This window comes from Diuraphis noxia, unplaced genomic scaffold (assembly GCF_037042655.1).
Source record: "Diuraphis noxia isolate RWA-SAM2 unplaced genomic scaffold, SU_Dnox_SAM2 contig0006, whole genome shotgun sequence".
Lineage (NCBI taxonomy): Eukaryota > Metazoa > Arthropoda > Insecta > Hemiptera > Aphididae > Diuraphis > Diuraphis noxia.
The window spans coordinates 563,826-578,357 of NW_028301716.1; the positions used below are offsets into that span (position 1 = coordinate 563,826).

The 14,532-nt window shown below is 29.9% G+C and overlaps 1 protein-coding gene across 3 annotated transcripts in view; it reads left to right on the plus strand.

Moving 5' to 3' along the window:
* The first annotated feature begins 4,853 nt into the window (after nt 1–4,853).
* Nucleotides 4,854–14,532, plus strand: part of LOC149054452 (calcium/calmodulin-dependent protein kinase type 1-like) — a 389,323-nt gene continuing 379,644 nt past the window's right edge. For 2 of the 3 annotated variants that reach the window (XM_089229957.1, XM_089229958.1), the window contains exon 1: nt 4,854–5,363. In XM_089229957.1, the coding sequence (XP_089086083.1) occupies nt 5,260–5,363 (104 nt within the window). In that variant the 5' untranslated portion in view covers nt 4,854–5,259. The remainder of the gene's footprint in view (nt 5,364–14,532) is intronic. The other variant, XM_089229959.1, reaches the window with a different exon arrangement.

Below are 14,532 nucleotides of genomic sequence, written 5' to 3' on the forward strand. Positions count from 1 at the left end.
ACTACCATTTTCCGCAAAAAGTTATAATAAATAACAAAGTGAAATATTTTGGGTTATTTCATTTAAAAAAGGTATTTTTGATGTATACCTACGCAATATCCAATTATAAACAAACTATAAAATTCGATAAAACGCAATATTACGATACCATGATAATTGTATTTTGATACTATTAATAATTCTGTTATTTTTCACGACATTATCATTAATCTTAATAAATTATTTATTATTATTATTTATAATCTCTATCATTAATTTTAAGCAGATTAAAATATATTATAATTTATATTATCAATTATTTAAATTATTTAAATTTTTTCTCTTAATATTGTAATACTTACTATTGGACGTATTATAACAAATCAACTTTTTTGATTATGTGTTTTAATTTTTCAGTTTTTATTATTGATATTTTAATTCACCTTCAATTTTATTATTATTATTTGACGTAACCCTATTATATTACATAATATTCTGCTATGAACGACAAGTGAATCGGGTACATAATGAACCTGATTTGATTCATTTGGAATTTATTTTATTGGTAAGTACCTATTTTTTTTTTTTTTTTTTGAAATAATAATAATTTATACTTAATATAGTATAAAATAACTTAGACTGACAAAACGTCTCCGTTCAGAATTTTTTTTTTGTATACAATGTATTATATCATTGAATTTAAATTTAATACAGTTCATTATAGTAAGTGTCAATTATCAATTTGTAACCTAATGTACAGCAGAGTGAAATTTTATTATTTTTTTTAAACTTGAATTTCATTATTTATACAATAAGAGTATGCTAAGATCCCTGTGTGCAAATTTTAGTTGCATAGCAATAACGCAGTGTCACATTGAGACATGTGCAGTTTGATGTTTAAGCTCAGAAACGACACTGAGATAACCCAGAGACGCTTAATGTCCAATCTTGTAAAGTCAGAGTATACAATGTTGAAAAATAATAGGCAATCAGTATAAGACAGATGGGACTACGGAAATTTACACATTTTCATCGCACTGACTTCGCATTGAGTATACGAGTACACTACAGACTACAGTACTACACATACAAAGTAAAATATGTAAAAAAAATATTCGTCCGTTTTATCATCAACGGGATCTAAGTGAGCTACCTATCGAGACGTTTTACTGAGATGTCTAATAGGTATAGGTAATAATACGGTGTATTTAAACTCTTTTAATAATCACGCGTTCGTTACCTACATGGTATATACATACTAATTATTGCAAAATAATATTAATTACTTTTAGTTTAGTTTAATATTGTTCAAAGGGCCCAGACCCCCTCCATATAGCATAATTATTAGTAAACAAATTATACCTACTTTTTATTGTGTATTTTTTTTTGACTGCAGAAATCGTTCTTACATTTGAAATAAACTACAGAAATCTAATTTATTATTAATAACCTTAAAAAGTATTATAAAATATGTTAATATTAGGTATAGGTATTTAAATAATTTTTAGTTGGATAAAATTGTATAAACACTTTAATATTTTCATAATATATTATAGGCATAGGCGTAACTAGACCCTAAAGTTAGGAGTGGGTTCAGCCCAAGGATTTTGATAATAAGTAGATTAAGCGGGGGGGCTCTACCCCCCACAACCCCCAAACACATTACATTAATTGATTATGATTGTAATGTAAAACAAATAATAAACAAGGTGGTATTGTGAAAACATTAAAATATGAACATATTATTAAGTATTATTTTAAGTATTATTTTAAGTTAAATTTTCTTAAGATATATGTGAAACTATGATAGCTTAAGGATTTTTATACATAACTCCCAAATCTTTAAAGCCCATCGGATCATGGCTTAGTTCATGTTTCAACTACTAGTGATTAAGTAACTGGGCTAAATATTTTACAAAAATATTTAAAAAAGCATAAAAAATCCAATGAAAATATAGAAATAAGCATAAAAAGCATATGAAAATTGAAAAAAGTGAATTTTTTTCTAAAATTGACAAAAAATGCAAAACTTGTCATTGGATTTCTAGCTTGGTCTCCTATAAATTGAGAGCATACAGAAAAATATACAACTCCTACAACTTCCGAGCCCTAGTCATTAGTTTCAAAGATATTAATAAAAAAAATAATAAAACGATATTTAGTTCAAACATTTTACTACTGCTGGGAAGTGCGGGATTAAGATCTACGACAGGAGTGGCTAAAATTCATGTTGGTGGGGGGCTAATCCCCCCAAGTCCCCCCTAGTTACGCCTATGATTATAGGTAGGAATGTATTTGATAATCTGGTAAAAAATTCTAATTATATTGGCATTATGTCGCCAATTGAGCATTAAACATAATTATTTGTTTCAATCATGAAATAATTACCTGTTTTGAAGACATCTTGATATCTTACAATGTATCAACGGAAACGTCAATAAAACAGATAATATTAAACTCGAAATCGAAAGGTATTAACAGCCAAACAGGTAAATTTAATTGTGTTGGTCAATTAGCAGTACAATTTAATTAAATTTAATAAACGAGTAGGTAATATTCACTTATATCAATAACATTTAAACAAAAACATATAAAAACAGCGTAAATATAGTAAAATAATCTATCCCTAATAATAGTTCTGATAGTATTATATTATTATAACTACAAATATATTCTCGATGTATTTGTGATAACCTTGAGACATCACTATCTATTTATAGATATTGAAAACCATTTTATCCATATGCATGTTTTACATGTCACTTACCTAGTATGTAATTTCTATGTATCATTACTATGTAATGATTATACATACACCACTGAGCTACGATATTTTATAGACATCGCTATTCAATTTTTTTTACAATACCTATATCCATGAGACCGAACATAGATAACACATACGTACAGTGTTTCTTCACATTTGAGACTTAAAACGGACATCTCATAGACTTCAACATCTTCTCTTTGCACATAGAGGAAGACAAACCGTCTTTGTTCAAGATCGTTTTTTGTATGAAATGATTTATCATAATATAACACAACTTTGATAAGTTTTGTTGGTTTTGCTTGTTCTTTTACGCATAATTTATTTAATATTCATGCTACAGATCTCTATAAGTCATACAAAATTTTAAACAAGGAACAATGTAAATGCGCTCACATTCATATATAAGTCATTCTGCATACAGCCATTGATAAAGAAAAGTGTCGTTATCCTATGTTCAAAGTATTTCTTAAATATGATACTATTATGAAAATTGTTACACAGATAAATAATAGCTATAAATCTGTGACCTGTTCTAAACATAATAAGTTATTATTTATTTCATAATATTATGTTATAACTTATAGAAGGATATATAATACCGAAGTAATATTATACTCTATACACAGTATAGGCATACTAAAACATTTTTGTATTTATTGATAAATTTTACTTCAAAATATAATCATAATAAAAGGCTTTTATAGTTTTTATACTTTGCGGCTGCACATTTTAAGCTTGGGGATGCCAATAGAGTGTACTACCTGCAGTGCCAATAAATCTACTTTAATTGTAATTACTGTATGTGCTTTTTACGTATTTGTTTTATGAACTTAATGAACAGATAAAGTTGTGAAGATGGCGATGCGATTAGGTTCACTTCAGTTTCTTTAGATAATCCAATTCTATGAATACCACTTTTCTGCATTACCGTCAGTCTTAAAATAATTTCACATATTATTGATCTTTCATCTTATTCCAAATATACGAGATAAATAAATAAAAAAATTAAATAATAAATGAATCATAAGATGAATGGTATACCTAACTTTAACTCTTGAAATACATATTTGAACGTCAAAGCTTCGGCCAACGTAAGGATTAAATTTTTATTGACAGTATACTGGATGGTGAATTAATACCGTAAGATCGACATTATTTTAGAAAATATAAACGTAATATAAACGAAATTATTTGTTTTATTACTCATAGATCGTTAAAAAACAAAATTTGTTTGAAAAAATATATAAAAATTTATTTTTTACTAATTTTGTCATCATGATTTTATTCATTTTTACTTTTTTCAAAGACATCACGCATTATTAATTCTGTATTGCAGAATAGTATTTTCAATATGTTTGGAATGTAAAAATTTAATTTGGGACGAATAGTTTATGAGTTAATTATTTAATGTTTAGTTGTGTGAGTGGCACCCTACGAAATATTGGTCAGCACTTCTCTGCTCATTTAGTATCATTATAGTCATTAGTTGAACAACATAACATGGTTATATTATTATGTGGTAATAAGCTAACAACTAATAAGATCGTCGAAACAAATCGTCAATTATTGATTACAAGTAGGTATCTACCTAATGTTTTACTTATAATCATTATATTCACTAATCATAATCAAGTAAAATAATATTAATTAAAACCATTTAACTATGCAATGAATAAAGACATAATATTACAATATTATGTACCTATCACTAATCATTCTACTCACAAAAAAAAAAAAAAAACACATATATAAAAAGTACAAGCTTAATGATAATAATATCAAATAATGTTTGAACGCTTGTAAAATAGTTTAATTAATTATTATTTTCGATAACATTTTTATTGGATCGATTTAATGTATTTTTTTTTTTTTTTTTGTAGCTTTTTCAGAGGCTGGGTTGGCGGTGACCACATGCAAATAATATAAAATAATATAATTATTACCATATTATATTATTAATAATGTAAATTAATTATTAAAATACTACAACATATAGGTAGACAACTCACTTGCGGTTCCCACCAAGTTCAGCCAACGGCAGCAGCAGCGCGCCAGTTCGGTACGCCGCCGCCGTCGCCGCCTACTCCACGACGATTGTTTGCCCAACACTCGACAGTGGTATCGCGTCAGCCGTACCGCACTGACGTGACGACGGTCATCTCTCGGCATTAACCTCAGTTCACGCGTTCGCGTCTACAAAAACAACAACAAAATAATTTCATATTACAATAATTTATTATTGTTAATACTGTCGCCGATCGTGAACAGCAAAAGTCCGTTCACCCATTGACCGTAAATTGTATACCTATCTGTTTTTAACTTCGTGTTTGAACCCGTCCGTTTACCACGCGCGACGAATATTGTCTATAACTCCTTGGCCGTTGGTCATGCCGTCGTGAAGAATTTTTTATTCCTCTCGCATCGTTTTTCCCTTTCGCCAAATAGCATCCTCGCTCACCAATTTCCCTGGCAAAGTGTAATTGGAGTACCTAATCACTCTCTTGTCCGCCATGCCGCTGTTTGGCAAAAAAGACGTGTCGAAGAAGACGAAGAAGGACGCGGAAAAGTCGCAGTCCATCGAAGACAAGTACGACGTCAAAGACCTGCTTGGCACGTGAGTACAAACCGCCCACATATTATACTTAAGTGTTATGTATATAAAACCCGTGTGTCCGTATTGTTATATGAAATGCGTAAAGTGCCTGCTTACCCGCCTGTTGGAGTGTAAGTCACTCACATAATAGTATAAAAAATATCATGTCGAGCGCGCAAGCCCGCGTTCCCGAAAACCGGAAGTGCCATCAGTGCCGCGGTCGGTTCCTCCGTGTCCGTTTCGGTTGCGTAATTTGTGCTTTTTTTGCCAACTCGGTAATAACATTAATATTTTTGCTACCCAACTTGTCTATGCGATAGGAGCCGGACGAAAGGACACTGTCACCACAAGTTTGACCCATAATATTTGTGAGAGACTATTGTATTTCTTTTTCATTTTTATTCTACCCCTTGCCCTAAACTCCGAATAATTTTTTGGATTTCAAGCACTGGTTAATCGGTTAGAAATAGTAAATTATTTAATAATAATTAGTTTACAGTTATACAAACATATTTTCGATATCAGTTGTAGGCACTACTTTACACATGCATTTAATAATAGTATAATAATATTTAATAACAATAACCTTCATCCCCAGGATGTTTTGTATTTCATTTCCGGGTTGTCCGTTACCCATGTACGATAACATCATTACGACAGTAATACCTAATATGTTTTGTTATAGTATTAAATCGGTCGATTTTACCGGAAAACTCACGTATAAGTTTTACGTGTTTTGTGAAGTACCTAGGTACAGTACTTAGATATAGTGCAAGTGTAAATACCTATGTCTCAAAAGTCCCATATCACCCATTGATTGTCTCAGTGGCAAATTAATATATGATAAAATTGTTAATCTAAATGTTTTTTTTTATACAACGGAGACCTGTGAATATAATATAATATTATCAATGTTTCACGTGGTCCCGCTGGCTGCTTGGGGGTGATTTGTGACTTTTGGGTCACACTGCACAAGGTACAACGTATATATTATAGTACTTTAGAGATGGCATATTATCACATAAATATAACCGAGCCCATATTATCAATACTTTTATAATGTTTGTGTCTTCATGAGTAATGGTCGAGAATGCAATAACAAAAATTCAGACAGACGTCGTCGTTGTAACGGTCTCGAAAACCCAATGCGTTTTCACTTCTTTTCTTTTCTTTCATAATTATATTGCCAATTTCAAAAATTTCTCACTGCCACCGTCAATCTGTCTTTTTTGTATTAAATAGATAATAATGACTGGCAACAGTCATATTATTATCATTTAGGGTCGTTATAATATTATAATATGACTAGTTAATGGGCAATTCGCCCGAAATATTAAAAACAAATACGTAATTGAATATGAAATAATTAATTTTTTTTTAGTGTGTAATAAAATAAAATTTAATACATTTTCATCAGTATAATTACCTTTAATTATTTATTTATTTATACGTATTTTAATGTCGATTGATCATTGCGTATTTGATACAATTGATATAATAAAAAGTAATACGAGTATTAGGTTAAAAAAAATAAATAGGCTATGTTTAGAACAAACCAAGTAAAAATAAAACTTCAAAGAAATACAATAAATAATTAATAAAAAAAATTCCTACCTACTTGTTCATATGTTTAAATATCGCATTTTGTAAAAAGTCAGACCTGAGATTCCTTGTTATCGCTAAGTACTTATTTCTAAATAATAATATAGATACTTGTTATCATTTTAACACTATCATATGGGGAGATAATGTAAGCCTTGAAAAATGTACAGAGGGAAATGTCCTACATGCAATATTATGATGTATTTCAGTCTCGCCGATTCTTGGAGGGGCTAGTAAATGCCATGCACTGCATGAATATCGAATAATTATTAATCATAGCACGCGAGACAAATAATTCGCGATGTGTGTTTGTCTCTTCTTCTTTTTCTTCTTCATCGGCTGTGACGCGTTATTAATTTTATTATTCATTTGCGGTGCTCGCCGGTGACAAACACGTCCGCGCTGTGACTGACATGACGGTGACGTATCGTAATATTTTATCATTTCCAGACTTACAAATCTCTTTAGCTTGCGGTGCGTATAGATAGTATATATATAAAAAATACCAATAACGTGGCAAAAAATATATCTGAAAATAAACAGATAAATAAAAAAAAAAACTGGCACACTGACGCGAGTAACATAAATTAATAGGCCGAAGTACCCAATAGGTTAAAACCACCTCTATACCTCGTATACCTATAACCAGAGACCTATAAAAGAATAATATAATATAGCGTATAATATAATAATTATAGTGGTAGTAACTAGTAAGTAACTTACCTTAATCTTGAAATATTCACATATTACAGACATACTATAGATTAAAATATAATACTGCCCAAAACAATACAGGTATACTGGTATACAGAAATAGAACTACTTCAATAGTTCAATAATAATAATATTATGTAATGGCATGAAAATAAAATATTTCAAAGACTAATTAATATATTTTTGCTTATATCGTCTTTGGTATTTCTAACATAGCCCTTTCTCTCTCGCACATATCTTTGATTCACGGATCTCTCTCTATGCGCGGTCCATTCTTTTATAGGTCTATGCCTATAACCGATTGACGTTTACCCGTAAAAGTTTTCATCCGTCGCGATGCGGTGGCGGCGGTGACGATGACACCTGATGGATTTTCAAAAGCTGGTTTCCCGTCTCGGTCGCGGACTTTACGTGTGCGTTGTACAATGAGTCGTCCGTTTGTTCGCATTTGATTCGAACGCTGCAGAAGGATAAATGGTCGTAAGACACGATAATAAATAATAATAATAATACAATTAATATAGCCGAGTTACGTACTGTGTTCTATACGTGTTATTTCTTGCAAACGGATTGTTGTTTTTGTTATTATTATTAACTAGTAGACATATTATATTCGATCAGTCCGTATAACATTATTGTTACATGTCCAAATAGATTTCGCTGCGCTCAACACTCGACGGTACAACGATAATAATATATTATCGCACGTCAACAATAAATACTTCTATAACTTATACAACAGCTACTACTACTACTATTACTTTTGATAATAATAATGTTTATTTTACTGTTATTGTATACTCGTTTGAGGAGATGGTCGCTCGCTGTCGTTCATCTCAACACCGTAGGTTTAGTACTAACTGGTGAGATATGTTTTTTTCTTTTTCCAACATTACATACCCGCCTGTTAAGGGATAGAAAATTTTGTTCTGAGATTTCGATGGATGTATTTCATATGCTATTATTGTCGTTATGATGGATTATTATTTATTACAGACTATACGCGGGTAGTATAGGCAACTGCTTCTGCATATACAATACCTATCTGAGCGGCCGTTTTCTCAATGTCTTTGTGGTGGAGTTTTCCATGTAGGATCGTTGAATATTTAAAAATGCAGTGAAATTCACATCGTCGCGTCAACCACTATTGTATTACGCGCCATTTTTCAGCCATAGGCGTTTCAATTTTATTCATTTTAGTAAACACTAATGAATAATGATCGCACATTACTCACACTATACACCCTGTGTATACAATTTGTCAAATTTGAAAATCTCCCTTATCGAGAAACGTATCATCATAGATTATATAAATTTTATATAATCTGTGGTATCATTATATGTAGTTTCATGGATAACAGCAATATTATGATGTTCATTAAAAACAAAAAAAAACTCGTTATTACAAGAACATTTGATAATTCAATTTTCAATTACTTACGCATTGAAATTTATCAATTTTATGACAGTATTAATTCGATACTTTCTGGATTCGTTGTACGCGCCCCTCCTAACCTGAAAGGTCTACATGCAGCGCTCGCCCGCAGTGTGTATAGGTAATACAAGACTGCGTCCTTGTGTCGCTTTTAATTTTCTCTGCCGCTGCCGCCACTCCTATCGACGGCCATCGCCGCAATATTATATCATAACACCGACTGTACTCATTACAAAATGTTTCCACCAACAGCTAAACTTATATTTACGTACTATAGACACTGATTTTATATAAAAAACGAATTATGCGATTTCGACAATGCCGTTTTTTCTTTCATCATTATTAACATAGTATTTTTCTTGCGATGCCAACTGACCGCGGGCGATCGTTTTTATCGTCCGAAAAATAAAATAAAAACAATTATTGGTCTCTAGGTACTATACGTTTCCCTTTTGTTTTTTATTCACTCACTTTTTACGACATACATAAAATAAACTGCCAGGGGATATTCGATCCATTTGCCCTAGCCCAATACCGACCAAAATAATGTAACACATACGTTGACGTCGTCTCGCCCGCGACAAGCCGCACCCGGCCATGTCCCAAGTAATATCATATTGTTGTGTACAATACAGGTGATTCTTTTATCAAACAACACTCATAATTTAAAGAAAGTATTGACTTTTTTCAAATTTTTTTTTTCAAAATTGTAGATTTACACTCTTCTTGAATTGTTTATTTTTTTTATATTTTTCACCCTTATATTTATTAGATAAACCACTATCAACTTTTGATTTTCAAATGGTAACATATACTTAAAATTTCATAAATTAATAAAGCTATTTTTTTTTATTAATTATTACGTTAAAATTTCGAATTTAGCGCTGGTAGTTTATGAGATCGGTATTTAAAGTTTAGATTGGCAGAGTGGAGACGAACGTTTCCCCAGCCTATCACATTCAGATTTAAATAAAAAAAATAAAAAATAAATTAAATTTTTAATATACCTTATGACAACTCAAGACATATTACTCATGTATCGAGAGTCATGATGTGGTGTTACGTTGCTTTGAGCAAGGTCGTTAACCACGGGCCGAGACCCGAAGGTAACCGAAATAACAACTAATTGGTCAAATGGAATTCAGTCATCTTGATCGAAATAATTTTTATAAGCAGTTTATTTAAATTTTCTTCCAAATGTACATGGGGCCCAGCTTAATTGGGATCCTGCAGGATGCGATCGCTTATTTCAGATATCCCTTGCCGGCCAACCACTATTTTTATATATAAAGTAGAATTGTATTTTCAGGGGGTAAGACGGTTTTTTTAAAATAACGATATAATAAAATTCTTATAAATCATTTATATTTAGTCAATCCCACGAATTAACATATACAGGATACCAAACAAACGTGTGCTAAGTGAAACGCATACCTTCTTACTGTTTACAACTATCAGTTATCACTTATAATTTATATAATATATTTTGTGTTAGCCGGAAGAATAAGGAGCTAATGTTACTTAGTTTCTTATTATCATGATACCACAGAACAATCCTTTTTAAGAGCTAGTTATCATGTCAAATAGTGAGAAGCTGGCGGACTCAGAAAAACATTGATAAGACCTTTTAATTCCGTATTCTGTATATATTAATTCATGATCAATCCCCTACAGGATATGCTACTCGGGATTTTTTTCCAGCTACAGTGTCATTTAGATCGTTGGAATTTGGACGGGGATCTAGGTAACCATTCACTGTTATTGTTATTATTGGTCTCTTGCTTATCATTGAGTCCGTTTACAGAGGACATTTTACTACTTATTTAATCCGCTATTTTATAGGGCTTCTGTTCCAACTTTCAGTATTTTCGTATTTACCAACTTACCATCGGTCATCAGCTGCAGGGTGGTAAAATTGTGACAAATTAAAAAAAAAAAATTGGTCACCAATTAATAATTAACAGCTAAGCTAACAAATAAATAAATAAATTGATGATATATAATAATTATATTATATTTAATTATTTTCGTTTACCGCTAAAATATTTAAAATTGTATACATAACCTTTATAAAGTTCTGTTCGAGGCGCCTAATAAAATAGCGGCGAAAAATTCAAATAAAATGTCCTCTAAGCGACTGAATTGATTAACGTTGTTAAATAGGGATGTGTTTCAAGTATCCCAACCTATTACTTATTATCCATTGAATACGATTTAAAATATTCAAAATGGAAGATCTGCCACATCTTGGAATCTTTTATACATTTTTACCAAAATCAATTTTTACTTTTGACCCCCCCCCCCCCCCCCAAAAAAAAAAATAAATAAAAAAATAAAAATAAAAAATTACCAACAAAGATTCGCTTTCCTGTCAGAAAAGGTGCTGTTGAAGAAAATCTAAGCATTTTTATTTTTCAAAAAGGTGATGAATAATGACAGGCACCAAAAAAAAAAATGAAAAAAAAACATCATTATAACACCAATACGTTCGTCGCTCCGCTCAGAATCACGTGAATTATAGGCGTGCACAAGAATGTTGTATGGGATGTGCCGAATGGAGATAATAGGCCACATTCCATTAAACGGGCCTTAACAAATCTAGTACCTACTTGTGTTTCAGAAAAAATTTTTATAAGTCTCAACAAATCGATTATTATTAAAAAAATAAGAAGGTGCATTTAAATATATATTTACTGGATGTAGGGAAATTTGTTGCATCCCTGAATAGTTATAGAAAGCATTTTTTTTTAAGAAAACAATTTCAAAATAATCATAAACAAAAAAATTTTGAAAAACATGCTAGGGAAACACCTGATGTGGAAAAACCGTTTTTTTCGGTTGGAGGGAAATTTTTTTTTTAATTTGCATACAAATTCCGTACTAAATATTCGCGAAAGAAAATGTTGGAAAAAGTTATTTTTAAATTTGGGAGGGCTGGCGAAACGTTTCTACAGCACCCCCCACATTTTTTTGCTTTTTCCTTTAAAAATAAATCCGTACAAATTCTGATTTTTGTCGTAAAAATTCATAAAAATTCTATACTAAATATTAATGAAAAAAAATTTCCAAAAATCTGAATGTGATGGGCTGGGGAAACGTTCGTAGAGTGGAGCGGTACGGGGTTACCCCGCAAAATGTTTGTCCACTACTCCGCTTGTCTAAACTTAAAATACTCATAAACTACTCGTCCTAAATTCGATTTTTATGTATCAACATTTTTAGAAAAATATTCTGCTTTGGAATATGAAATTAAAAAACTATGTTGCCATTCAAAAAAGTAAAAAACTTAAAAAATGATAAGCATAAAATTTTTTAAAAATATAATTTTTTAATAAAAGCGTTGGTTTTTTAACAACTTGAAACTATGTATATGCAAAAATATTTTGCAAAAAGTCAATACTTTTTTAAATAATGAGTGTTGTTTGATAAAAGAATCACCCTGTATATTAATAATTTGTATTATGTTATTTTTAATTGCGATAACGACAACGACAATAACAGTAATATTGTCACCATTTTTTTTCAAACTAACATATTTTTTCAATGTTATTACGGTAATCAAACGATGATTGTTTTTTTCAAACACTAATAAATTTACGAGCTATGCCTAATTTCAAAAGTATATTTGTCTGTACTACCGGATATTCGCAGATGCACTTCAAATATTGACACGTATATGGTATATATTTACATCACAGTCAGTTTTCATTATTATAATATTACCAAAGTCTAGACTTAATACACTTCAATATTTGTTAATTTCCCATTGTTATATTTGATTGTTAAAATAAAGTAAATATTACAAATATAACTTGAGTTTTTTTTTCACTAATTAAATACAACATTTAATATTATGTAATATTATGTAAGTAGATATACCTACCTACCTATATGTTTAATTTAATATCGTAAATGTCATACAGTCATAATCTAATATATAAATAAATATAATATAATAAGAAAATATAATTGAAAATAAAAAACCCAGCTATTTTGCAATTATTATGATTATTATTATTTTGAATAATGTAATAATCAAATTTTAAATATATATTTTGTGATCAATTTTAGAAAAACCTCCTGAGCTTTGTTTATAATATCAGTGTAGGTCGTTTTTAAAATACATTTAGTTATATAAATGTTGATAAATTCATATTTTACGGCTTACATAATGTCCATATTATTATAATATTCTTTGCCTTTACTGTGTTGTTTCACAGTACTCTTTCTAAATAATCTAATCAACCAAAGTGTGCAAGCTTGTTCAACCAAAATTACTATTTAAATTATTTAATAATAATTTAATACATTAATATACCTAATAATTAATATTAGTATAATATTATATTAAAATAATAATATCTAAAAACATGTAGAAGTCGAATTTAAGATTTATTATGATATAGGTAATATTCGTACACGTACCTACTAATTACTATATTACCTTGTATGTTGTATACCCAATACGTACAGTATAATATCAGTCCTAGATTAGAAAATAATAAATGGAATTTATAGTGCTATTTAGTACTTATAGGTCTTCCGAAATGCTGCCTAAGTTTTTGGGGAACATAATAATTGTGGCCCACGACTTTTTTAGAGTACATACTAATCATGACCCAAGTTTTTTTTTATTAAACATAAATATTTATTTTATTAATGTATGGAACTTAATTTTTTTCCCATTATTACATAGATTCAGGACTAGCATCATTATCATAGGTTGGTTAAACAAATAGTTTTGTATTCATTTTAAAATGTAAATATTTTTTTAAAATTAAATTTATGGTAAATGCTTCCCTAATTAATATATTTTTATAAATTTTCATTTCTTAATTTTCATTCAACGATAGTATAATATGGATATTATTACACGCAATTATTATGTTTAGACGATAAACTTTAATATAATATCTAATTAATATGATATAAACCCATATTATGATGATAAACTGTAGGTGTTATTAAACGAGCAACGGTAATAATATTATAGGTATGATAGACAATAAACATATCTTAAAATGGTAAATATTAATCGGGTTACGACTAGGATATTATGTATCAATATAGGTATAACGCAAAAAAACCCAGGCTAAAACTTGGATATTATGTGCTTACAAAAAACCGTGTCGACAATCAGATCAATCCTTTTTCCGTAGCAATCTTCGGGTCGCTACTACCTATAAATAATATACGCAGCAATTTATTATCACCATGAAACCAACAATAATTTATTAATTTCATAATAACATTTATAATAACAATATAGCCAATATAGGTATTGTCCGTACCTGCTACCAGTCATAAATTGTTATTCATTAAGTCGTCAATACACTGTGACGCTATAATACGATTAGGTGGGTCAGAGTGGTGGGAATTTGGTAGAAATATGATGAAAACTTATGGTTTCATAAACAAAGTGTGGGGTTTGTATGGTGG